The 27587-nt window shown below is 43.6% G+C and overlaps 1 protein-coding gene across 2 annotated transcripts in view; it reads right to left on the bottom strand.

The window, feature by feature from the left end:
- SKI (SKI proto-oncogene) overlaps positions 1-27273 on the bottom strand; it is a 102587-nt gene extending 75314 nt beyond the window's left edge. The window contains exon 1 of one of the 2 annotated variants that reach the window (XM_075604854.1): positions 25608-27273. In XM_075604854.1, the coding sequence (XP_075460969.1) occupies positions 25608-26522 (915 nt within the window). In that variant the 5' untranslated portion in view covers positions 26523-27273. The remainder of the gene's footprint in view (positions 1-25607) is intronic. The other variant, XM_075604855.1, reaches the window with a different exon arrangement.
- Positions 27274-27587: the final 314 nt, after the last annotated feature.

Here is a 27587-nt window from a genome sequence, read left to right as displayed (position 1 = left end):
TCAAGACAGCTGCCTCAAATGACCCCTTCCTGCTCAGGAGACAGTTGCATAAACTGGTGCCGAGAGCTTATAAAAATGCAGGGCGACAGAGGCACACAAGACCTGGGACGCAGCCAGCTCTCGCTCAACCCCTTTCACTGCCAGATGGGCCTTGCAACGCACCGCCTTTTTTTTGTGGGGATAGAACAAAATGGATGCCATTTTAAATTTATAAAATAGATTTATTTTTTGCTGTAGTATGAAAACAAAGATCACATACAGAAATGTTACAGTAACCAATCTGAAGCAGGGATTTCTATAGCTCTGGATTATATTGATTGTAAACTCTTCGGTACCAAACTAAATAATGATTTAGTTCAATTATTTTAATATCAGTTCTGAAAATAAAATTTACAACAACACCTCATGTGCATCATTCCCAAGAAGGTTATGCCTGTTTCAAATTAGTGTTAGTGTGTAAATAATCATTACACTGGCAATTTTTGAGTTTGAAGAGTGAATACGCTGGCAGCATTTATAGGTATCTGAACAGACATGATGCAGTTTTCGGAGCAGAACAAGAGTTTGAGAATGAGAATAAAGGAATCACAGAGGTTAGCAGATCAAATACAAATGAAACAGGATGATTTCCTATCAAAGGAGTAGAACGTAAATCAATTAAATTCAGTGCAGCAAAATATTTAAAGGCCGAGAACAGATGTTTGTTTTCATAAACCAGTAAAGTATGCTGTATTTTTTAATCGGGGAGAATTACAGCAAACAGCATTGTAAAGTTGGGGCGGGGGTTGCATAGTTTTAACAATGCACTGCTTAAGAGTCCTACAACTACAGCATTTTAATTGAGAACGTGTATTTATTTATTTTTATACTTACATTTTTTTTTTTAAATGGTAAAGGATTTTTCCCAATGATGCTGCCATTTAACGAATCCTACGCTGCTATTAAAAGATATCACCTACACATGCAAGCCTGCTGACGGAATTGATCAGTGCTTTACCTCTAGGCCTTGGGCGATGCACTGTTGGTAATTTAATTAACAGTTCACCATCTGACACGCGTTTGTTGGAAACGAGGGGGGGGGGGGAACGTTTATGTTTAGAATATTGCAATCCCTTAGGAATGGTGCTGCGAGCTTTCCTCTCTATGAGCAGAAAAGGTTTACCCAAACCTCTGCTGGCACAGAGTGGAAGACAGCACAAAGGCAGAGCAAGATTCCTTTGTCTTGGGGGATCTGAACTTTTGGTTCAATTATAAGGAGGGTCTTTAAAAGACTGCTGAGCAGCAACTGGCTGCAAAGCAGAGCACTGTATGTACCAGTCATTGTACAACTACTACTTACCACAAGCACATGTACTGCAAGTCAAAGAAAAGAAAATATATAACAACATATACACTCACAAAATTAAGTAAACAGGGCCCAGGGCCTCATAATAGGCACATGATCTAAAACTAAAGTGGCCCAACTCAAGGCAAGGAGGTTACCCATATGGTCTCCGGTTTTTCAAATTCTATTGATTGAAACAATGGAATATTTTATGCTGCAGAGAAAAGGCTCTGATCAGTCGCCCTCAAAGCATGCTGTGGGTTTGTTCAGATTGCTGTAAAATAAATACAGATCATTTATGGGAGCACAAGTATAGCAGATAAGGTTTCTTTTAGTCAAAGCATAACTTTGCAGAAATTAAAAATCTAATCATATTTTGACAGGACTGGTGCAAACTGTATAAATTCTCATGTCTCGTCTGCCTTCCCTCATCTAAAATAAACAAATGTTTGCTTCTGGCTATTAGAAGCACCGACCAAAAAAAAAAAAAAAACACACATGGAGGCTCGGGTTCGCATTAATCTGTAACAGATTGAGGTAGGGAAAGAGGAAATCTAACCCTTTACCCAGTCAGAGTAGGTTATAGGAACAGTTTAGAACATACAGCTTCATTCACTAAACTCAACATCATTCATGTCACGGTGTTAGTGCCCAACTGAACCGTTAGAATGGTTTAATGATCATTTTGCATTATTTTATTTTTTTTAAATTTTAAGATGATCAGAAAGGAAAATCGGAAAACTAGATTTCACTTTCAAGTATGTCGTGGGTAATATATAGATCTTGTGTAGGAGCACTCACGCTCAGGCTACTCACCCACGTAAATGGACTTGCGTTCAAAATCATTTTATTTGGATCAATGTGTCGGTCCAAACTGTGGACATATGATGTATATGCAGCATTAAACATGGGATAGATATATATATATATATACACACACATATACATACACACACACACACTATATATATATATATATATATATATATATATATATATATATATATATATATACACACACACACACACACACACACACACACACACACACACACACACACACACACACACACACACACACACACACACACACACACACACACACACACACACACACACACACACACACACACATAGACACACACACACACATATATAGACACACACACACACACACACACATTACATATGTTTGTTATTTACAGACACAAATAACATTTTCATACACACAAACACGTTGGAAATTAGCATCAATCGGGTTTCTTTCCCCCCACTCATCAGCTTCTCATGTTAACAGAAAGACAAAGAATACAAACATTGTATTGCTTTGTTTTGCTTTAAGGGAAGGTTAGGAGTTTTTTTCCGCTTAAACTTTCTCAACCTCATTTCCATCTTGCTGATGCTGCAATAATATTAAAACCTCCAGCTGGATCCCAAAGTATTGTCTTGAACGATTTGTTCCAGTAGAGCTGAACTCTGGGAGAGGCCAGGACTGTGAGCAAAAATCACAGGGCTTTATGTTCATACAAACTGACTTCCAGCTATAGGCTCTGTCCCCTGCGCTAGAGGGGGGGAGGCTGGGTAACATTACAGTTGTCGTGTGGTATTTGTATAAAAGGCTACTGTTAACCTTTTCTCTACTGGAAGCGACTGCAATCATGTTAAAACATGGTGTGGCCTACTCATATCAGCACTTCGAGTGGGAAAAGTTAAGAATATTAGACCAAGCAATTAATATTTTTTTTATTATTGTTTTTTTACACTGTGAAGAGCTGGAAAGAGGGTCATTAAAAGTTGCATATCCATTCCAGATTTGGATGAGGGTAAACAAAGGATTTATTTTACTCCATTGTGGCATGAACTGGAAAGCATCAGTCTAAGGGGCAGTCACAAATTCTGTGATCATTACAGTATTATGGAACATCTACATTTTACAGACTGCAACGTGTTTTATGACACCTTTAAAACCACACACGAACACGACGGTATTAGATCAGAGACGGCGAGACACTCAGAAAAGGCGTGACAGATCCGCCGCCATGTGTGGCAACTTTGTTAAATGCTTCAAGAGACTGGAACTGCAATGCCGAAAAACACAGACCAGAGACATTAAAAACATCAAAAAATACTTCTTAGCTGCCACCTCGCAATGCTCAAGTTTAATTTCCTCTCGGAGGAAAATTACCCAAACGCAGTAATTTAGTGGGTAGAGTGGAATAATTTTACATTTTAATCACCCCTGAGTTGTTAAGGGGTTAAACTTGGTTCTTGAGAGTTCTGGATGAAAAGGTTAACGGTCAGCACCGCCATAGCGACCTGCCTACTGTTGGCAGGTCACCCCATGGGGCTCATGTGATCTGCAGACAGCCACAGTCCTGTCAGAGCTCTAACTGAACACAAGAGACATGATGAACAATAGCCCTCCTGAACTCTGCAAGGCAGGGAGAACTTGCTCAGCAGCTCTGACCCGGCCCAGACCTTTCCCTATTGTGTACAGTGTGGAGTTAGAAAAGGAGTGATCACTCCACTGCCAGAAGTCTGTCTCAGCTTGAAATGCACACATCTAGGTGCTGCTTACCAAGAGAGTGTCAGACATTTTCGGGGGATGGCTTGTGTGTGAAGGGTGTCAAGACACTAGCTGTACTGTATATCCAACAGGCACTCGCAGCCAATGACAGAGAAGAGCGAAGGAATATACTCAGTCAAGGAGCTAGTCTTAGGCGTAGGCCCCGCACTCTCAGTCAGCGCGCCCGCACTGCAGACAGGCGATGCGCTGACAGGCACAGACCGCGATAAGCGGTCTGTAGGGAGCCGGGAGCCAGAGCGAGAGGGGGGTGGGAGGGGGCGGGAGATACAAATTCTGTCAAGATTCTGCCTCTCGCGCATCTCCCGTCCCCTCCTCCCGAGCCGGCCAAAGTAACAAAAAAAAAAAACAACACACACGCAGCCCCTTCCCTGCTCCCCTCCACTCACACACACAGGCACACACACGCAAATACACACGGGGGGAGGTGAATCAGAACAAGGGGGGGAATCGGAACGGGGATCGGAGCTGAAGGGGGAAATCGGAATGGGGGGGGGGAGAAATCGGATTGGCTGCTGGGGTGTCACGTGACGCGACACTGGCCAAAATCACAAGCTCCTTGTAGCTCCGGCTGGCTGACGCGTCACAGCACGCAGTCAGCCACGCCGGAAGGAGCCAGCGGGGGCAACTAGAACGGGGGCAAGCAGCTGGTGGCCGCAGCGGGACCAAAGCCTTAGTCTGAGGCTGACCTAGCTGGAAATGATGGACACTACTTTTCAATAAGAGCGATTTGTCACAGCAAACAGCGTATCTACTTAACACCGAGCGCATGCAGATTCCTGTAAAAGAGAAGTGCTCTCAGAGTCAAGTCAATGTAATCCTAAATATGTTGCTACTTTGGGGATATCAGATCACTGCCCTGTGCCTCAGACACAAACATCAGACTACCAGATCTCTAGGGCAGGTATTCATAATTCTTGTACCAATATAGTGCCGGTTACACTTGCAGTGCTGTGTAGATCAAGAGAAATGTGTATATCAGGCTGGTAAACAGCAGAAATTCTGCTTCCGTATGTAGTTTGCTGCACAACCATTGCAGAGCAGGAGTCTCTCGTTCATTGCCCGACATGTTACGATTTTAACGTTTCTACAAAAGCTGATGGCTTTCATCTCGCTTGGTGTACTTGTTTGACCACAGGCACAAAGACACCAGCCACTCGTAATCTTATATTTGTGTTTTAAAAAGAAGGTGCAATCCCACAGCCAGCCAGTTGAGTTTCTTATGGGGCCTCTGAATGGGGAAGTTTTTGTCAATCGAGTGTTTTCTTTACCCTTATTCCCACCCTGTCGGAGAACCAATAAAGTTACGGGGAGGTGGGGACTGGCTGTATACGCACTTGCTGAATACACACCGTCATCAAGCACAAGGGGAGGAGCCAGAGGCAATGAAACCCCTCCCAAGTGTAAGTTTAAAAAATAAATGACAAATACTTATAGGTGTCAGATTGACTGACATCCCTTAAACAGGTCACTGGTCATTTTGGTCGTTGGAGGAATTGCCCCATTAACATAATTTGAGACCATGCTGCTTATACTCAGTCACTGGTCATTTTTAGTGCTAAACACACAGCCTTGATTCTTCCAGGGGAAAGAAAAAAAAAGTTGCATAAATACAGCAGCCAGGGTCAGAGAGCCATTGAGGTCACAGATAAGAGGAGTAGTAGTTAAATATTAATCTGTAAAATCAGCAGTGAGCTGGCAGCTTACAAGTGTACAGAGTGTCCAACATCTCCCTTTTACAACATAGCAATATTTGCTTGATATGCTTAGTTTGAGTGGAGAGGAACACAACAGTGGATCTAAAAATAACTGTCGGATCAACAATCTCAATGTTAACAGAAAATTCTCTTTTTATAATAAACGTGTGTTCAAATGTTTGGCAAATTTAAAGTTGGTCACCTCCTTAGGCCTCGGGCATGGTCAGCGCACGTGCTGAGCCGTGTTGCTGCTCGGCACTGAGCCCCTGCAGCCGCAATGAGAGCGGCTTTAGCAGGGGCTCGCGCACGCGTCAGCACGCTTGGGGAAGCGTGTGTCTGACAGCGTTTTGAAATTTCCCCGCTTGCCGGAGCGCAGGGCCGGTCACGTGAGCGGTTCGCCCAATGAGGGCAAACCAGCTCCGTGACGTCACTGGCCCACCCCCGTCCCGCCCCCTGACGGCGCGCTGTGTAAGGCCAGGGAAAGCACCACTTGAGGTCTGGTTAACAGACTCCACAAACCCTTAGACGTTTCAATTTCCAAACCAACACCCACAAGGCAGGCTATGTTAGAAGTAAAGCTAAATCTCTCCACTCCAATTTTCTAATATGAGAAAGATCTTTTGGATGCTACACCAGAGACAGTTCTAGAGTTTCCACGATAGCAGTGCTAGTCTGGGAACTACAACAGCAACAATTAAGTAAGGTTGGCTCCACCTGTTCATCTAGCAACATCTTCAGCTGCTTGAAAAGAGATCAGTGACACTCGGCTGCATGTCTAGGATAAGGACTGCAAAGGGGGGAGGGGGAAGAAGGACGCCACATCTTGAGCATCACGCTATACCTCCCTTTCCATAACCTGCCATGGTCTAGAAAGGCTTCCATACAAACAATTTCATTCCGTAGCACAGATGGCAATGATGCAGTCACTTCTTGCGTCAAGTGCCTTGAGGTCTCTAAAAATGAAAAGGTCTATTTATGCCGAGTTTTTATTTACAATCACCCAAGTTTACTGAAAACAAGAACCGCCCTTGCACAGCTGAAACAAGCAATATTAATGAAAAGAGGAAGTTTGAACAGACACCAACATGACTTTGTGGAGACAGAGAGTTCCCTGTCTGATATCAAAGAACATCCGTCAGATGTTATGTTATATTTAAAGACAAAACATGTTTTCTTAGTCTCAACACAAAAGATAAAAGTGGATATTTTTAAAAAGGCTGGGTCTAATTCATTTACATGTCAAATATATAACACTGTATATTCTGTCGACCTCTAGGCAGTGAAAATATTAATGAAATGCAGCAGAAAGATCACTAATCAATTTGCTGGCTTCTGGATAAATATTTGACTTGTATAAAAAAAAAAAAACATTTTAAAAAGCGTAGAAAAGCCCTAATAAAACTATAATCGGTCACGTATTGCATGTACCTCGGCCAGCTAGGAATGACTATCATTGTCTCTTTCTGTGTCTGGTTTCAAAACACACTATAAAATACAGTCAGCTGGTATTGTAAAAACGTATGAAGCACCAGGTACGTAGTGCTACTCCAATAAAGTAATCCATTCACTTAACAAGTGTCATGTTGGAGTTCCAGCAACACAAGGTTGTTCCAGTCAGCTGGATAAAACTCAGTACATGGCTATTCTAAACCAGAGAAGTAACTGGTCAACTTGTAGCAGGGAACTGTTTAAAATAGCTCCTGTAGTCCATTATGTTACACAGATACTGTGACAGGAAAACATTTGTGAACCCCAATGATCATTACGGAAATTCCATAGTTTTTCCATGAGAACCTTCTTGAATCAAAACGAGCATTTTCTAAAATATCCAATAGGGTTTATATGAACCAATTCCATGTCTTTTGAAACAAAATGAAATATAAATTAGACAAACAATGCGTAAAACCTTGTGAGTTTTGTCTTCACAATACTGGTGTGTATGGAAAAACGTCAAGCCACCATCAAAAGAAAATCTCTGAGAACCTCAGAAAAGCAGTTATTGATCCTCATCAGTCTAGAAAGGGTTACAAAACCATTTCTAAGGATTTGGAGCTCCACCAATCCATTGTCAGACAGATCGTCTACAAATAGAGAAAGTTAAAAAGACCGCAGTCTCACAGGAGCAGTCACCCTACAAACATTTCTCAAAGAACAAACTGGTAAATCATCCAGTAAATCACAAAGAACCCCAGATTAACATCCAAGGATCTGCAGGCCACTCTCCCCTTGGCTAATGTGAGTGTGCATTACTCAACTATCAGAAAAAGACAAGAAGAATGGTGTTCATGGAAAAGATAGCCAGGAGGCTATACAATGCTGTCTAAAAAGAACATTGCTGTCTGTCTGAAGTTTGCCAAGAAGCACATAGATGACCCACAAGACTTCGGGAACAAAGTTCTCTGGACAGACAAGTCAAAGGTAGAACTTTATGGACTCAATGAGAAACATTATGTTTGCCGAACACCAAACACTGCGTTCGAACAGAAGAACCTCATCCCAACCGTCACGCATGGTGGTGGGAGTATGATGTTTGGGTCTGTTGTCTGCCTCAGGACCTGGACAGCTTGCCATCATTGACACAACCATTAATTCTGCATTGTATCAGAAGATTCTAGAGAAGAATGTCAAGCCATCCGTCCGTAAGCTGAAGCGAAAGTTAGTCATGCTACAAGACAATGATCCTAAACATATAAGCAGATCTACAAAATAATAGCTGCAGAAGATGAAATTCTGAGTTTTAGAATGGCCAAGTTTTGCCTAACCCCTATTGAAATGTTGTGGCAGAACCTGAAGCAAGCGATCTATGCAAGGAAGCCCTCAAATGTCACAGAGTTGAAGCAGTTCTGTGAGGAGGAATGGGCCAAAATTCCTCAAAACCAATGTGAGAGACTGACCCGCAGTTACAGGAAACGCTTTGTTGAAGTCATTGCTGCTCAAGACGATGCCACCAGGTACTGAATCTAAAGGTTCACATACCTTTTCCATACATGGATATTGAATGTTTAACATTGAATCATTTGTGGATAAATAAATGTCGAAAAAGTATCATGTTTTTGTCATTTGTTTGATTAGGTTATCTTTATCCATTATTAGGATTAAGATCTAATAACATTTTAGGTTTGAATTAGGATTTTCACGTAAGGGGTTCACAAACTTTTTCTCGCCACTGTAACTCCAACAGTAAAGGAAGTTCTTCTAAGCCAGATCCAGTCATATTTCACCATGGTAATAGAACAAGTAGTCTTCTCGCCCATCTCCCCAGTGGAGAGAAAGCACATAATCATGGGAAAAGGAAAGGCGTGTCATAACCATTACTGTATAATTGGGAGAACGAACAGCCAAACTCCTTCCTCAATCAACACCGCTTACAAATCCAACTACGTAGCTTAATTTTTACAGCTACAAGGGACAGAAGAAATGGTCAAAACTTTCCCATCTATAAAGCACATGTACATAGAGTATGTAGCTAACTGTTCACCACTCAGGAGATGGGAGGAGGCACAAATTACCAAGGGAGCAGTTAGATTTTGTTTACCATTCTCACGTTATTTCCAGCTGCTTGGGTTACATCCTGTAAGAGGCTTGAAAGCTGCTGCGTCATACAAGATTCTGAAGTTTCGTCTGCCTGATCTCTTCTAATGATACCCAGCTTGCAATCCAATGTTCATCTTCGGCATGGCCCTGACAAACCAATGTCCCAGACAAACACACACTTATGACAAAATAAGCTTCTGTAGAAAACGTATATATTCCACACAAGCTGTGAACTCATATTTGTCTTTTCTGTTTTATATTTATCCTTTGTGGATATATTGCATAATTTTCATAAATATCATGGTTTCTTGTACCAAAATCATTCAATTTATTTGTGTTCACGTCTATTCTGTCTATTCTGTAAAATCTAATAAGACATGGACATACTGGTGGCCCCCACTGTTGTGCAAATATACCTACAAGATTTGGTCAGGAATCAAAGAAAATGTGCTGCGTGACTGGGCGAGAGCTTATTCTCCACTGAAAATGAACACACTTCTTTATTTACAAAACTACTTACAGAACAGAGAACCAATGACTACAATGACCAAAGTCAAATCTTTTTCAACTCCTTGCAAACCTTTACCAGCGGTTATTAATATAGACTATGCATCACAGACACATGTATCAAAACAATAAACATTAAACCCATTGGCTGTTTTGCAGGCCTCCTCTGCACTAAAAAAGGGTTAACGTTGACTCTACAATGACTAAATGCCACTGTCACAGCCCCATGGCCTGTTGTGACATGTATGCAGCAGATTGTCTATTAAACTGAAAGGGACAATCTCTTTCTTCCAGTTCTACCAAGCAAACAGAAAGGCCCACAAGGCTACTGAGAATGAGTGCTGAGTAGGAGGAAAGGGAAAGCTTCCTTGACAAAGGAACACTAGCTTCTATTCATTTATATCATTCGGCTTCCCATTCCTGATAAGGCTAATTCGGAAGCGTCGCTAGATAAAAGGCAGCCAAATGTCCTAGAAAGGGGAGCACAAGACATGTAAGAAATAAACAGGATAACTCTCCACCAAACCTTTAAACACTCCAGAGACTACTATTAATGATATATATTTTCGGTAACTCTGGCAGTGTACAAAGAAGTTTAGAATGCATAAAAGGGGGCTGGTACAACCCAAATCTCAACAAAGGGGTGTCCTCCAGACATTAAACATACATTGCCGTGTTGCAGAAAAGGAAAATTTGGGAGGTAGAATGATTAATACAGAAGGATATAGGGTTCAATTATGGGACCATTTCATGCCAATAAAAAAAAAAGGAATCAATCCTTTGCTTTTATAACCTCTTACGCTGCTGCAGGAGCCAGTAACACAGCTGCCATGAGCATGGCATGTAAAATAAAAGTAGAATGCAACCTGACAACCACACAGGATTTCATCAATGGCAATATTTGCAAAACAATCAAATTTACAAAAAAAAAAAAAAGTTGCCCTCTCCCTCTTCACCTTTTGAAGCACCAGAGACTTGTAACCAGACCTTGCACCCCCTTTTTCATTAATATTCAACAGCTTAAAACAAAGACAGACAAAGGGACAGTCACCCCTGCACCCAGGGAATTCATTAATCCTTTCAATTTTTCAATTCACCAGGCACTCCGATCCAATCAAGTGAAACTGGAAAGAAAAGCAGTGGCCAGCGTTTGGCAGCGGGCTGGGTCATGGAAGGGTAGCGGCGATCCCACCATAAATCCACCCTGTTGTGACACGCAGGGTCCCCTGATACTTGTGATTGGGGGACAGTCAGAGGGCAGCAGAGATGTGAGGCCTCCCTACTCGGGAAAAAAAAAAAATCAAAGAGGAAGGAAATAAAATGGCAGAAACGCTGCCTTGCGCAGACTTAAACCAGATATACAAGAGGGGGGGGAGGGGGGAAAGGGTTTCTACTGCTCTGAATGTTTAAAAAGTACACTTAAAACTGCAATGTCATGCAGTATACATATGCAAAGGATTACACAATATATACTGCTCACGTGTACATAGATTAAACTAAAAGTAGCAAAAATAGGCAAAGTTTACAAATTGTGCTGAAAGCCCCAAAATCGGGAAGTGCAAGTAGTGTCTTTAATATTTCTCAACAACAGAAAATGCCTGCATAATTCAAGTAGGTGTATTGTAATGATAACTGTTTCCTTTACAGTTTGTAAAAATAACTACAGACTAAGTAAATTGCAGTGCTGCTTTATTATGCTATTGTAGTAACATGTTAAAAGCATATCGTTTCAACATCCAACTTAAGGCTGCGGCCAGGCAGGGAATGGGCGCGCTGGCACTCGTACGCTGCTCCCTGCTCGGCCGGGCGATTCGTGGCCTGCTAGGCGCGCGTTCACCTGTGGGCGCGGCCACGACATCACGGAGCTGGTTCGCCCTCTTTGGGCGAACCGCTCACGTGACGCGCTTGCGAGCGGCAAATTCAAATTTGCTTGCTCTGGAGCGCCGAGCGGGTCGCAGGCGCTTGCTCACGCTGGCCACACACTTTGCCGCAATGTGTTTCATCACAGCCAGCGTGAGCGCGCTCGCCTGCTCAGCGCCACCCTGACGAGGCCTAAGTGTTTCATTGCAAATACTGGTTACTACATCCACACGGACTTTTCCATGCACTAGTGACCAATAGGTACTAATTGCTAAAATTGCTCACCTAGCATCCCTATATTTTGTATTTTAAAAAGAAGCAACTATAAAGTATCAACATCTTATAAGGATGGGGGGGGTTCAGTGAAAACATTTTAACACCAAATGTGTTTGTATTTTGTGGAGGCATGCTATAAATACGGAATTTGTGCCGTGAGGTTTGGATTCATTTGTCTCCTGCCTCACGCCTAATTTGATCATTTACAGAGTGAGTCGGAGAGAGAAGAAAGAAACTGGGAAGAGAGATGAACAGAGAAGATTTAAATTAGGCATAAGAAAAGAGACAATAGTTCCCTTTTTACCTCCTGCTGTTATTTACCATCTGGGATCATATATAGGGGGGGGGGGGGGGTATAGAGAGTTAGCGTGTTTTTTTTCCAGGACTAGTATTCAGTATCTTTTTTCCCTGAGCGCAGGACATGCATCTTGCCCTCTGAGCACATTTGAACATAAGCCCTAAGAGAATATCACTGCTGCTCACCATAGCTGATCTAACATAGATTGCCCTGCAGGAAGACAAGTCTCATTTGCTTGCATTCGCCCTTAACCCCTCCAGTACCAGTGCACTGCTAGCCCCTCCAGCACTGAGGGGTTAAACATTCCAGTGTCTACATGATCGATTAAAGCTGGCTAGTTATAACACACCATACCACTATTTTACCTTGAGGAGGTGAACACAGAAATAAAGACAGACAATTGTTAAACAAAATAAAGCAGTTGAAGCTTTATCAATGTTTATGGATTTTGTATTTTGCTTTTTAGCAAATTAATTGATTTTGACATGGACAGCTGCCTGGCAATGGATGTGCTGCACTGAAAAATTAAGTGTGCTGTAGGCCAATCAAAACCTCTTCATATCAACAGCCTCATTGGAGGGGGAAAAAAGGCAACTCACCCCACATTAATATGAAGCAGCAAGGCCGGGGTTGTAATTATTAAGAGGAAGAGAAATATCCAGTTTTCATGTCTAACAAGATAACACACTGGATGAGGCCCAAACGCGCTAAACCTTAGCATATCAACTCCCATTTAAGTGAATAGAATGTGTACCACTGCATGTGTCTAGTAACTTAAGATTTATAAAAAATAAAACAAAATGTTAAATTATGTATATTGCATGCAGCATCTTTGTTATTAATGGGATTCCTTAAGAACAACTGCTGCCTTCAGACTTCTAGCAGAGAGACTACAACACACTATGTTGCTTGCCCCTCCGGCGCTGAAATGGTAAACTCCAACAAGATGATGGAATATTGACTTTAAAGCATCCTCACCGCCTGTCCAGACTAGCTGTCTGCTGACTGGAGAATTTCTAACAATGTGGCTTCTGTAGACAACCCTGCCTGCACTTGTTCAATTATTCACAATCCCTGTCTTAGGAGAGGTGTAGACGTGAGAATAAACCCCCAGAACACATACAGTACATGGATCAGCAATCCTACGCAATGCATTGCTTACCCTTTAACACCATCAGCACTGGAGGGGTCAGGAATGCATTCCAGCGCTGAGGTGGTTAAAACGATTGGCAGCCCCAGAGATGCCAGCCACCTACCCAGCAGAAGGAACACATGTACAGCCAGAGAAATGCCGGAAAGAGCAATGAATCGAGGGTAAAAACAGAGGATGACTGCTCTATATATACTGTAGTCGGCTAAACAGGAAATAACTCAACTGGAATGCATGTTATAATTAATACATACATTTTAAATATAGCAAGAATATAACCTTTCATTATATGCATCTTTCAAGCCGTTAAAACCTCAATAACAATATTGTACCGACAAGCAAGACTTTTCCCCTCTACATGTTTTTTGTTTTTGCATTAAAAAGGTGTAGGTCATGATTTTCTGTTCTTAGAACATGTAAAAGGTCTGCAGCACTAGCCAGACCTTGTCATCCAGCAACCCTCAAATTACATAACGTCGCCTCGGTCCTCTTGAAGATCAATACCCACCAGGACGGAATGTTATGCTAAGACATTTCAAGGAATAACATCTAGGTTTCCTTTGTCATTATTAATATCTAACGCAGACAATTCTAGGCAATTCACTGTCACTCTCATAGTTTCTAAAAATATATTTAGCTAGGATGTCTTAGTCCTTAGACCAGATGTTTATATTGGGAACATTTACACATATTAATGGCATATGGAGTGTTTTCCTAAAGCCTAAAAACATTGGTGGCTAGTCTTGTGGGCACGTTTTGTCTCAAGGAAAGGGAACGGCGTTTACAATGTGGGGAACATTCCACATCACCTGAAAAATGAACATGCCGTACAGTTTTATGGCACTGGGTTTCTGGGCCCAACTCAAGCCTACCTCATCATTGCCCCATTACAGAAATATAGATCTAAAACCGTCCTAACACAGATTCTTGCCACACGGATTTGTTGTGTGTACGCCCCGTGACCTTTCATTCCAAGTAAGCTCTTCCCCGCAATAGGGGGGAGCCTCATACGAATATAGACTGCGAGAGCTTTGGGGCAAGAGTTCAAGTTTAATGCAACACAATCTAGAAGGGATATTGTAACATTCCACAAGTGAAGCTGAAGCCTCTTTTGTTTCCTAGATTCTCTACACTCCAGGACTTGGACAAAGAACACTTGAACTTCAAATGCTCTGAAGAACGGCCTGTGCTCCAAGACTCTTGTGTAATATGGTGTGAAGTCGCTTCCCCGTGCTGGAGATTGTAGTCCCATTCATTTGAAAGGAGGTGATCTCGTTTCCAGAATGGGGGAAGACCGCTTCACAGCATATTGAATGAGCCTGTAAGACAAATCTATGAGAAAAGAAGCTTGTCTAATTTGATGAAATTCGTTTACACTTCTACCCTAGTTATAAATACATTTAGCACTAATGCTGTAGACCCGATGTATCTGTGTTTAATTAATTTTGTCTGCTAACTACTTGGGTTCTACAGTTACAGTGTAAGCTTGGCGACAAGTACTTATTCTACAATTCTATCGGTGCTTTATCCTCATACATGGCACCAATACACAAGACTTCATTAGCACTAATATAATCCATAACTGAAGAAGTCGGCAAGGTTAATAAACATAAGCACGATCGCTCGCTAGCCAATCTTAATGGAATCAAAACAGGAAATCACAGTTTTCATTTATTCAGAAACACCAAAAACTTAGCAAATTAACAACTAAACTGTGAAGTGATTAAGTCGAGGCACTTCACATGTGAACTTAAAACTGCTAATTAAAAATCTCCCACTTAATTGACTGCATTTGCATACCACTCAGCTTAAAAAGGATCATTAAAGTGGGGGCGACAGGCACCTTCTCGAAGGTGGATAAAAAATAAATAAATAAATAAAAAGAGGAAAAATTGTTTCTAAATGCAACATAATGATATGGAACAGCCGCAAGAAAAGGGCGTTGGCGACATCGCCACTTGATGGGTAACATGGAACATATTGTACGGAGTCAATCCCCCTCCAGCAGCAAATGGTTAAAATTCAGTATTATACGACACATTGGTGGCTGCAGAAAATGTGTATGTTACGTATTTGAGATTAAGACACGTCATGTATACTTTTTTTATTTTTTTAAGGAGAGGAGCCCATCATATGTTTACAGAGATTTGAAGAGTTTCAATTCAAACTTCTACTCCATGAAAACTAGTCAGTGAATGCTTTGAAGGGGGGGGAAGGGGGGGGGGGAAGGGGGGGGGGGGAAAGTAGCAGCAACATTTCCAAATGTTTTCAGAGATCTTCTCAAAAGGAGCTCCGTTTCTGACCTGCAGCCTTTCATCAAGCTGCTCTGAAGACCTCTTAACTCTTGGCTTCATTTAGGACCCCTGTGGCTCCCCTATTAATGCAGACCAGCCAGGAGTGCATCCTATTAAATGGCAGGCTAAATGCTCTTTTTTTTTTTTTTTCCCCTCACCCCGAGCGCTGCTCAACAATACGCTGCCAACCCCATTACCTTATGGAAAGAGATGCTCCAGCAAAACCTATACAATAATGTTAAGATCGACAAAGCCTGCAGCTGCTCTGTGAGCCTGCGTCACCCTATGCTTGCGCAGGGAGATCCTCTCACTATCCACTCTGTCTTTTAGAAACTGCTGTGCTTTGCATATAAAACAGGACATTTCGCTGCCCCCCCCCCAATCCCCCGCAATCCTACAGGGAGCTCACTTCCTCCCCCTCAAACAAGCAGCCCATTCAGCAGAAATGGAAATCCCACGATGCACTGCAGCAAGAAAAGATAAAAAAAAGTTACAGTGCTGCAGTGAGGCAGAGGCATGGTACATTTAAGGAGGGGAGGGAGAAATCACAGCAACAAACACTGTAAGGAGTAGACTTCCTTATCTCCCTTAACCTTGTGAACCTATTTAGGAATGACTGCAAAAGTTTCAGGACTTAAAATTAACCATGGCCTAATGTATGCCCACACCAGGGTAAGAATTTGGTGGGTGGGTTTGTCTGGTGTGTACATATACACAAAACATTTGGATAAACACCCATATTTGTACGTGTCTATACATAGATCTGCCACACAGAGAATGAGAAACCTGCAAAATCAGTTGTGTGATTTTTCAATGAATGACCATCTTGTATATTCGACCCCTTTGTGGTGTAGATTACAAACACACTCCAGAGGTTGCTCAAATCTCCCCCACAGCCTTTCACAGATTATTTGCAGTCCCATAAATATCACACAGTGGTGATATTTGTACATGGGCTGTGATAACAGCCTTGGGGTTCATTAACACATGAGGTGTCACAAATGGCCAGGCATGGCTGGCTTTGGTTACACTCAAACATTCACCTTTGCCCTCTTTAAAAGCCAAGTGGTCCCACTGTGAATATATAGTGGTAACCAAACTCCTGTAGTTCAGCTACAACCACCACCAATGGGTTAATATGATACAGAGATATTTTGCCTGTTGTGTTAGTCATGACCAGACATGAATGAGCGGCATCTGCACACCTGCTTGGATATGAAATCAATCATTCACCACTTTTGTGGCTTCAGCCTGAAATTCAAGTTCCTTTAGTCATTCTCCAACTCTTTTGTTTGGGTGTTAAAAAAAAAAAAGGGAGGAGTGGTGTAAACAGCCTGCAGCAAAGAAAGGGATGAATGAGCTGAAGGAATGGGAGTTGAGAGAGGGGAATATGGAGTGAGACTGAAGGCTTGGCAGTTAGATTTACCTTTGTTAAATTTTCATGGGGATTTAGATTTCCTAATGCTTTCACTGATTCATTGCCTAAACCCAGAGATTAACAAGAAATAATACACCTTGTCCATATGTAATGTACTGAATGAGGGGGGGGGGGGGAGGCTGGGCAGGTTGGGTCGTTTGTTGGCATTGCTACATTTCTGAATCCTTTTGCAGGCTGTGTTTGGACAAACAAACTGAGGTCATTGTACAATAGCTTTGGAAACCACGTAGGTCCCTTTTTAAGATGTGACCTGTGTTAAACTCCTGAGTCTGTTGTATTGGTCAATGAAAACAGTGGCGCCAAACCTAACCTGAAACTGCATTCGTGACATGCTCAAACTCCCTTAAACAAGTTCCTCAAATCCAGCCCCATTCCACCACAAGGTTTTGGGTTCGGCTTGTAACCGATCAGCGGTTTTAAACTAGCAATAAGGCACAGATTTGAGCAAAACGTGCATACTTGTATTATGGCCTCTGCCACTTGAAGATGTTTTCATGAAGACTTCCCAACCACGAGTACTTATCCTTAGGTGCCGTCACAACCAAAAAGGGATTTACCAAGTAGATAAAGGGGCCACACCGTTCTTCACCAGATCACTCAGGCGATAACAATATTAAGCAGTTGCCAATGTTACAATATCTCCCTTATGTATAGTTTGGCTTTTCCCCCTTAAGGCTATAGGGCAGGGGTGCACAACTCAAGTCTTCAAGGGCCACACACAGGCCACGTTTTAAGGCTATCCCTGCTTTAGCACAGGTGGCTCAATCAGTGGCTCCGTTATTTTGATTGAGCCACCTGTGCTGAAGCAGGGATATTCTTAAAACCTGGCATGTGTGTGGCCCTTGACGACTGGAGTTGTGCACCCGTGCTATAGGGCATCACACACCATTTCAAAATCATGTGCAAAACACAACAGTCTACTCAAAAGCCATTGCACTGGTAATGCAAAATAGTCACCTATGTGAAAAAAAAACAGTGCCTCGTTATGCAAACACCAGGCCTATTTAGGTGTGTCCACCTTTACTTTATACTACACTACAATGCCACAGCCCACTTACAGTGTTTAACAGCAATCTTTTTGAACACAGGGACGAACATAAGTGTATATATGTAATCAACAACTAACCTAAACCACTCTTTTGAAAGAGCATTTCTTCAATACATTTCTATGTCACATTAAGAGTAATTGGTGGTTTCAGCGACATGTTAAAATTATCCCTACTGTCGTTATCAGCGTGATCTCAATTTAACTCATTTTATTTAATATTCAACTCAGTGGAATTAACGGTATTGAATAAAAAGGATAACAAAGCTTCAGAGTAAGATTTCTGGGGGATCACTTATTTCAACGTCATACTCGAAATCTGCTTAATCCGAATGCCATTACAACAAAAAAATTTGTTGAGACAATTTAAGATAATGAAATCCTCGATAACAGTTCCGATGACAAAGATTGATTGTTGGGCAGGTCTCGGCACTGTATGAATGTACTCCATGTTTGTATGCAGTCTGAACCAAATTACCAACCCAATGCACTTTGCAGATCCCACCAGCACTGAATGAGTTTAAAAAAAAAACCTTTTACATTTCCCAGTTTTAATGCAGAAAAGCAAGCCCTGAGCAGAAAATCAAAGCAGTTTGTAAGTCTCTGCAGGTTAGACCTCAGGAGGTAGGTCAGAATACAATTACATGGACCAAATCTGTCATCTTCTACTGCACTCCTTCAGCCAGCAATCAAGTGAATGAAGGACGAGGTTTGCAAAGCCTCTGACATCAGGCCATTTTTTTCAGTTGAAAATTGCATCATATTTTTTCCCCTGTTGGACGTGTAGCCTTGTGCAATCCCTTCTGAGACAGCAGACATTGTGATCTCTTGAGCAATTTCACCTTCTACACAGACGCCCCAGCACTATTTTAAAATACACATTTTTTCCAGCTGTTGACACAACCAGCCTTTTAACTATATCCTTCTTGTGTCTTTCAATGTGATCCTCCCCTTTCCGTCCTATAAAAAGATTGTAAGCTCTTCGGGCAGTGACTCCTTTTCCTATTGTCACTTATATGACCGAAGCGCTTATTCTCATTATGTTATATTATTTCACGTGTATACTGCTGTGAAGCGCTGTGTACATGGATAGCACGATATAACGATAGATATACACGATGTACTTTGGAAATACCAACTTTTATTGGATCAGCTTTGTATCCTATTAATGCAGAGAGATACGGTATTCGTGTAGCATCCTATATGATAAACTGTTATATAGAATAGAAATGATACACTTGTATTTGGGAAACTGATAGATTGTGATACAACACTTACACGCATCTGTAAATAATTTAATGTAGGATTACTCCTTTTATAGCATACATGTTGTTTAACACTTTCTAAAATATGGTCCAAAATGTCGGCGTGCCCATGGTTCAACAAGAAAACAGTGTCCTCAAATCAAAAACTGCCCCTACCTTTTACACCCAACAAACCAAAGGTTTAAAAAGTCATTAGTTGCAATGGTCGGGTGCCTGTTAATTTTATTTTTGGCTACTGTCCTCTAACCAGAATCCTTAGACCGCCACAATATGAAGCCATGATCTGTATGGTTACTGCAGTCCATTTATTTTCCAAGGCAAGGGAGGCTTTTTTTTAAATCAAGTTATCAATCTTTTAGAGTACCTAGGTTTAAAAAATAAATAAAACGTGCGCTCACACACAAAAAATTATAGGGGGTGGGCAGAAGCTGCAGCAAGGTCTGAGACAGTCTCTAGGGCAGGTGATTTTATAATTGAGTCAAAGGAGCCGCTTGTCTGCCTGAGCCCGCAGAGTCTCTGTTCTAGTTAACCCAGACTTCCTAACACTTGATATCCTGTCTGCTATTTCAGGGCCCTTACTCAACGCTTCAGCAGACACCACACAAAGGGGATGCTGCAATCCTTCAAAAACCAAGGAGCAATTCAACTCTCTGACCTCCTTTCTTTTCTTTTTTGAGTGATACTGCGATGCAACACAAGAATTGGATCTCAAAGGGAAGAGGAATTCGCAGAGAATTTGGCACACTATACATATTTAGAATATATATATATATATATACACACATATATATATCCTATTATATTGTAATGTATATAACAAGTGTTTGTGTGTGTGTGTGGTCACAGACAGACTATTTTTAGATTATGTTTCCAATAAGGAAACTGAAGCATGCACTTTGATGGGGGATTAGGAATTCTCCAGCAACCTAAGCAAAGACATACTGTAAATTACCATAAAGTAGCAAGAAGGAAATTGTACATTTTTGTGGCAATATCAAACTCATACGTAAAAATATCAGTTGGATTTATATTATATATATATTTTTTTTTTTTTTAAATAAAGATTGTAATTTTACAAAGAAAAGAGGAACAGAGCCCGAAAGGATCTTAGCCACATAAAGGTTAACTTCTGCCCCCTCCCCCTTCCTCCCCACACACACTCCTCAGCTGCTGGTCTAGTTGGTTTCAATTTCCCTGTAGCCTAAACACATCTAAAATCAGAGTATTTGGGAGCTGAAGCAAACTTTTTTTCCCCCTGTGCACGGGGCTGAACCAGTTCCAGTGGCTTTGAATTCTGGTTGGTTGGTGATGAAGTAATAAGTCACAATCCGAAGAAGACATTTTTTCTTCAATGCGCTAGTAATTATCCAGAGACTGCATTTCAGAACTGAATTGCCGCCCCAAAGCAAATAAAAAGGTGTAGATGTTTTGATTTTTTTTTAAACAACTTAACAGAGAAAAACACAGTTGAAGCTTAAGCTCTAACATTTCAACTTACGTACACTTTTTTATAGGCTTTCCCAATGTCTTAGTAATAGAAAGGGAATACCCTATAAGAGAGTCAAAGCCTTTCCCACGTTTAGCGGGATCCATTTTAATGTAAATATTTGCTTATGTTCAGGGGAATAATCAATTACACTAAAATAAGTATCAGAATTGACCAAGAGCACTCGAATAAGGTTCACACATGTTTGTCTGGTTTAAAGAACCCATCACAAAGTACACACACACTATACAAACTACAAATGTAATCATTTCATAGAAATCCTTCATCAGTTTTCCATCTTGTTTACAAAATAATGTAAAGCTTAATCTGCCGACCTCACTAAAGACAGACACTGTTCGTGTTGTGGCATCATAAACTGTGGCATATGTGCCCTGAAAGCGCTTGGAAATCTGGTTTTCAGATGCTTGTTTGAAGAGCTATTGAACATATCTTTCACTACACAACAGGGCGTACAACAGAAGATGTTGGTTGGCCAAGTGCTTTCATCATATTGCATCTCAAGAGTGCCTAGCTGAGTGGGACTGATGCTTTATGGAGAGGATGCTGTAGAAGTCCTTTTCCCCACTTTGTTTCATTTATTCAAACAAGTGAGTGAAAAGGAAGGAGTACGGGGGAGGGGGCGCCCGCAGGGAATTAAGCCAAATGAGATTTAGATCTATTGAGATGAATAGAAAGTAAAAAGGACCCTAAAGCAAAATAATACAGCAGAGGGGAGACGGGGAGAATAAGTGGTGAAAATAAAGATTACAGAGTAGAGAAAGTGATTATTAACCCCGACACTTCCAGCGTTGTTCTGGGTCACCCAGCGGTGAGTCAGTTAAAAAACCGTTAGTCCACAGTCTGCCAAAAGATATGTACATTTAAATGGCCATGTGATACGCTACAGTAGCTTTTCAATTCAGAGAAAAAACACATGAAAAATATTGTATAGTTCTTTGGAAAATTAACTGTGCTATTAGCCCCACATTACATACAATCTATTTAAAAGGAGGCTCTGTTTGTTGGGCGATTATTAGAGACTCCAGACTTCGAGCCTATTAAAGTCCATGTAAAGGATCAATTTGCTCAACACACAAATGACCCTTATGGACACACTACACTGTCTGTGCCCTGCTCTTGATTAAAAGAACCAGGGAAGAGAGCGAGGATACGTATCACTTATCACACTGAAAACACTTCTAAACCTCTTGTGGATGTGGTGACTGCATACATAAGATAGCGCACACACACAAAAAGGCAGCAAAAGCAGGTTTTGAAGCAGCCCTTTAAAACGCACAGAAGGTATAGGGACGATACAGGAGAGCCCTTTGTTGTGTTTGGTAAAGTTGTGCTACAAACATCACATAACACAACCCAAGTGCCTTTACAGAGTGCATCAAACTTCACAGTTACAATAATGCAGCGATGGTAGAAACCCCGCTAGAGAAAAGGCACATTGATTGGCGACAAAAAAATTAATTAAAAAAATGCCCAACAATCCAGTTTAAAAAAAAAATATATATATATATATATATATATATATAGTAAAATTAATAATGGGGGGGGGGGGTTAGTGGGACTCCTGTTCTAAACTCTGCTCTATCGAGCCAGCCACAAATGGATTCATTCTCGCCAGACAGAGCTATTCAAAGCCCCCCCCCCCCCTCAATCCTTGATTAGCTGGGGATAGACAAGCCATTAAAAACACATCCACCTCCAACTATCACAGATAATGTGCCTCATTACAGTTAACATCGCCACAATAGCTCTGACACACAGCTCCAAGGAACTCCTGGGGAAATCGGGAAGGAGCCCATTCAGTGATAATAATAAAAAGGAGGTTCAAGCAATAATAAGTGATTTAATTGGCCTCCCAAGAAGAGGTGAGTAAATGCAGCTTTATTATGCACTAGGAATAAATCAGTCAAGCCAGTTGCACACGTTTTGTACAGAAAAACATTGAACAGCGAGAGGGACCGTATGGGAAAAGGGTACAGTTTGGCACAGCGCAAAAAAAACAAGACACTGCAGCTCCTGGAACTTAAGTCACTTCATAATTTCTCAAACGGTGACTAAAACCCCCCGAACTCCATTTTCCTAACACTAGATATTCTGCAGGCGCTAGTAGGCCGATATGAGAGTTGTTTTTCAGACGCCTTAGTCTTCAGGATAATAAACCTTGGCAGTAAGACAGAATTTTGTTTGCATTTATCTGTACAATATATACATGCATTACCATATCAAACATGTACCCTTGGTTCAAGCCATGTATTAAGGCATTAAAGATGACCAGAGTAAAATCCATGATTTTCTTTTGGGTAGACAGCACACAGTGAGGCATTAACTCCTGGGATGCCACAAACACCTTTGCTCATCCAGAAACTAACGGGTTAACAGTATTGCAGTCTATGTAACTAGAAAATGACATAAGTACAGCGCACTGTATGGAAAAATGCAATCCCACTATTGCCTATAGAAACACACTTGCATTCTCAATGTAACTGGATGAAATCATAAATAAAATAAAAAAGCAGTGTAATAAATGAGAAAATAAATTCTAAATACATGCCGGGGCACTGTTAGTGTCAGACTGTCAGGCCATTAAGTGCTGCCCACAGAGCAACATCGATGCCATAAACCAACTTAATTTACCAACCACTGGCATCCTCATATGGCTCACTCCAGACGCCTAAAATAAACCTCTAGTGTCTGGACAGGCAGTCTGGGTGGCATGCGCTGCTCCACTTATGTATACACAATACCGCGCATCTTGGCCAGTCTGGTGCCAGGGCTCTGGATCGCCGGGCACTGCAAACTATACAATGACATTCCTACAAGGAATTGATGGGCTCACGTATACGTGTGACGCTATATATAGTTCTATTTCGGAGATCCACTCAAGTGAGGCATGTTACATTCAGTAGAACCTCTGACATCTGCTGACCTAGCTGATAAAGTGCATCATTCCAACAAGAATTTGTTTTTTTCTTAGGAAAAGGCACCAAGTTCAACGGTTGGTGCCTTAATGCATATAAAAACAACAGTTACTATCAATACCTCTAATGCCACATTGCACGGCAATTGGATTAGGGTGGCTGGGAAATGTCAGCATCTGCACCTGTTCTGTGCATACATAAAGATGACCACATCTGTAAATGCATATATAGTATCTTAAATGGCGGTCATAGTAAAGAGGCACAACCAGAAACATTAGAGAGCACAAGGTAATTATATTTATCACCCATGACATCAGAGAACTTGGGGCCGGGTTACCATCAGGTCACATTATATGGCACTTCAGGGTGATGCTCTCTGGTTGTTTCCCAGCATCCAAGTGCCTTATTACTTCCAAACCACACTCCCGCCTCCAAAACATACAAATCACTCAGGAGTTGGATGACCATTAGGTGACCCCCTCCCTTAACATATAATACTGTATTCAATGGGGTGGGGGGAGAGAATGTCAGACCTTGCCCAACTTCTGCAGCCCGGCAGGTTTGCGTTACATTTACCTGCCGCATTCACCATATTAAGAAAATGTGCAACCTCCTAACTGAGGGGCCCATTCCCACCCCCAGCCAATGATAACCTAACTGCGGTGCTCTCCCAGTCGCACCTTATTAATAGGTTAACATAACCACCCAAACCAAACCCTCAAGGTGACTCCCCCCCCCTACACACTCACCCTCTCTCCCCCCCTCCCTGCACACTCACCCTCTCTCCCCCCGTCCCTGCACACTCACCCTCTCTCCCCCCTCCCTACACACTCACCCTCTCTCCCCCCCCTCCCTGCACACTCACCCTCTCTCCCCCCCTCCCTGCACACTCACCCTCTCTCCCTGCACACTCCCCCCCTCCCCCCCTCCATGCACACTCACCATCTCTCCCCCCCTCCTTGCACACTCACCCTCTCCCCCCCCTCCCTGCACACTCACCCTCTCCCCCCCCTCCCTGCACACTCACCCTCTCCCCCCCCTCCCTGCACACTCACCCTCTCCCCCCCCTCCCTGCACACTCACCCTCTCCCCCCCTCCCTGCACACTCACCCTCTACCCCCCTCCCTGCACACTCACCCTCTCTCCCCCCCTCCCTGCACACTCACCCTCTCTCCCCCCCTCCCTGCACTCACCCCCTCTCCCCCCCTCCCTGCACTCACCCCCTCTCCCCCCTCCCTGCACACTCACCCTCTCTCCCCCCTCCCTGCACACTCACCCTCTCTCCCTGCACACTCACCCTCTCCCCCCTCCCTGCACACTCACCCTCTCCCCCCTCCCTGCACACTCACCTCTCTCCCCCCTCCCTGCACACTCACCCTCTCCCCCCCCTCCCTCCACTCACCCTCTCCCCCCTCCCTGCACACTCACCCTCTCCCCCCCCTCCCTGCACACTCACCCTCTCTCCTCCCCTCCCTGCACACTCACCCTCTCTCCCCCCTCCCTGCACACTCACCCTCTCTCCCCCCCTCCCTGCACACTCACCCTCTCTCCCCCCCTCCCTGCACACTCACCCTCTCTCCCCCCTCCCTGCACACTCACCCTCTCCCCCCCTCCCTGCACACTCACCCTCTCCCCCCCCTCCCTGCACACTCACCCTCTCCCCCCCTCCCTGCACACTCACCCTCTCCCTGCACACTCACCCTCTCCCCCCCTCCCTGCACACTCACCCTCTCCCCCCCTCCCTGCACACTCACCCTCCCCCCTCCCTGCACACTCACCCTCCCCTCCCTCCTATCCCTGCACACTCTTCCCCTCCCTGCACACTCACCCTCTCTCCCCCTCCCTGCACACTCACCCTCTCTCCCCCCTCCCTGCACACTCACCCTCTCTTCCCCTCCTCCCTGCACACTCACCCTAGTGGCTTTTCTCTTGTACTTGTTGCTGTAGTCAAACTTCTCCTTGACGTCCTCCAGCAGCCGGCCCAGCCTGGCCTGCTCCGCCTCCTCCTTGCCGCTGTAATCCTGGGCCAGCAGGATGTAAGCCCGCCAGTTGGCCGAGTCGAAGCCCCAGTGGCACGTCCGGTTCTCCAGCGCCTTGTGCGAGTGCACCACGAACTTGTGCGGCGGGTACATAAGGCGGCAGTCCAGGCACTGGATGCACGGGGCGCTGGGGTTCCCGTACAGCTCCGGCACGAACAGCCCCTTGCACTTGCCGAAGCACTCGTGGTAAACCCTGAAGCTCTGCTCGCTGAGCTCCAGCTCCAGGGAGCCCGGGAAGTCCTTCTTGCCGCGGGGCGGGTAGCTGCCCCCGTACATCAGCGCGTTGCACAGCCGCTCGGCGTCCGTCTTGGTGATGAGGCCGCAGGAGGGCGCCGAGAAGGGCAGGATGCCCATGACTTTGAGGATCTCCAGCTGGTCGGCCGTGCAGCGGGAGCAGTACACGTGCAGCTCGTCGCACACCGCGTTGATCTGCTGCAGGCTGAAGTCGCGCAGCACCGAGTTGAGGATCTGGGGCAGGCACAGCCTCTTCTCCCCGCCGACCACGAAGCACGAGATGGTCTCCCCCTCCAGGATGGTCTCGCAGCGCTCGGTGGATCGGTCGGACGGGATGAAGAGGGGACCCCCGGGGATAACTTGGGGGGGTTGGGCGGGGAGGTGCAGGACGGGGTCGGGCTCCTTGCTGTTCTCCTTCTTGTAGAGGTCCTGAGCCCAGCGGGCGGAGAAAGCGGCCGGGCCGCCCAGCGAGCTCATGGAACTCAGGTGGAACTGCTCCAGGGTCTTCTGCAGACCTGGATGGGGCTGGAAGCTGCTCCTGCTCACAGTCTCCATGTTAAAGCTTCCCAGGCTGGGAACCCAAGTAGTGGGGGTGGGAAATCCAGGGAATGGGGAAAATATTTTAGCAAAAAAAAAAAAAAGGGGAGCCTGATCTCCCCCTTTTTTTTTTTTCCTAGTTACCAAAAAAAATAGAAACCAAATCCAAAATCCACTTTATGCAGCGTTGGTCACCTCCATCAGCTTCCCCCAGGCAGCAGCAAAAAATCAATCCTTTTGCTTTACTTGGAAATGACATTAACTCTCCCAAACTGTCCTGCTGCAGTGAAACGGCTTCATTCAGATGGTGCAACTTCTCCCTCACCTCCTCTCTGCAGTCACACCACCAGAGAGAAAAGGGAGAGAAGGCAAAAGTAGTTAAAGTCTCTCTTCTTGGATTCCAGTAAGGGCTACACGTGCCCCACAGTCACCTTTCTTCTGCCCATAGTTTCCCAATCAATAAACAAGGGGTCTCTCAGGAGTCACAGTCCTAATAATCACACTCCCAACTAAGAAAAACACCTCCAAGAAAGAAAAAAAAAACACAGCAGTTAAAATAAATGTTTAATTTCCAAATGGAGTTCAAGCTGGGTTGTTAAGAGTTTTTTCTTCTTCTTGGTGTTGCATTTGTACTTCTCACTATTTTGCTTAATTGGTAAAAGAAGCAGCGCTGCAGTGACAGAGCCCTCCCGTGCACACAGCCTGTCTATCCAGTTGAGAGTGGCTGAATGCTTAGCTAATGCACTCTGTGTCTGCTTTGCACTCCAGCCCTCCCCCTTCTGTCTCCTCTCTCTCTCTTTCCCTCCCCTCTTTCCTCTCCCTTCTCCACCCCCTTTCTCTCTGTTTGTTGGTGTCTGCCTCAGTCATTGAATCCCAGCCAAGAATGTGACCAACTCCCCAGGCTGGCTCTTCCAGGAACAACCTCCCCTCCCCACTGCCTTTTTTTTTTTTTTTTTTTTTTTTTTTTTGCTGCAAAGCGGAAAAAAACCTCTGGTCTGTCGAAGGCAAAATAAAACTTGTGGTTATCATGCATGAAAACCTAGGAAACGGTGCACGGACGGGCGTTTTTCTCCCCTGAAAGTT

This window comes from Ascaphus truei, chromosome 6, assembly GCF_040206685.1.
Source record: "Ascaphus truei isolate aAscTru1 chromosome 6, aAscTru1.hap1, whole genome shotgun sequence".
In the NCBI taxonomy this organism is placed as follows: Eukaryota; Metazoa; Chordata; class Amphibia; order Anura; family Ascaphidae; genus Ascaphus; species Ascaphus truei.
The sequence above is the reverse complement of the archived record's forward strand: the minus strand, read 5'-3'. Positions and strand labels throughout refer to the sequence as shown.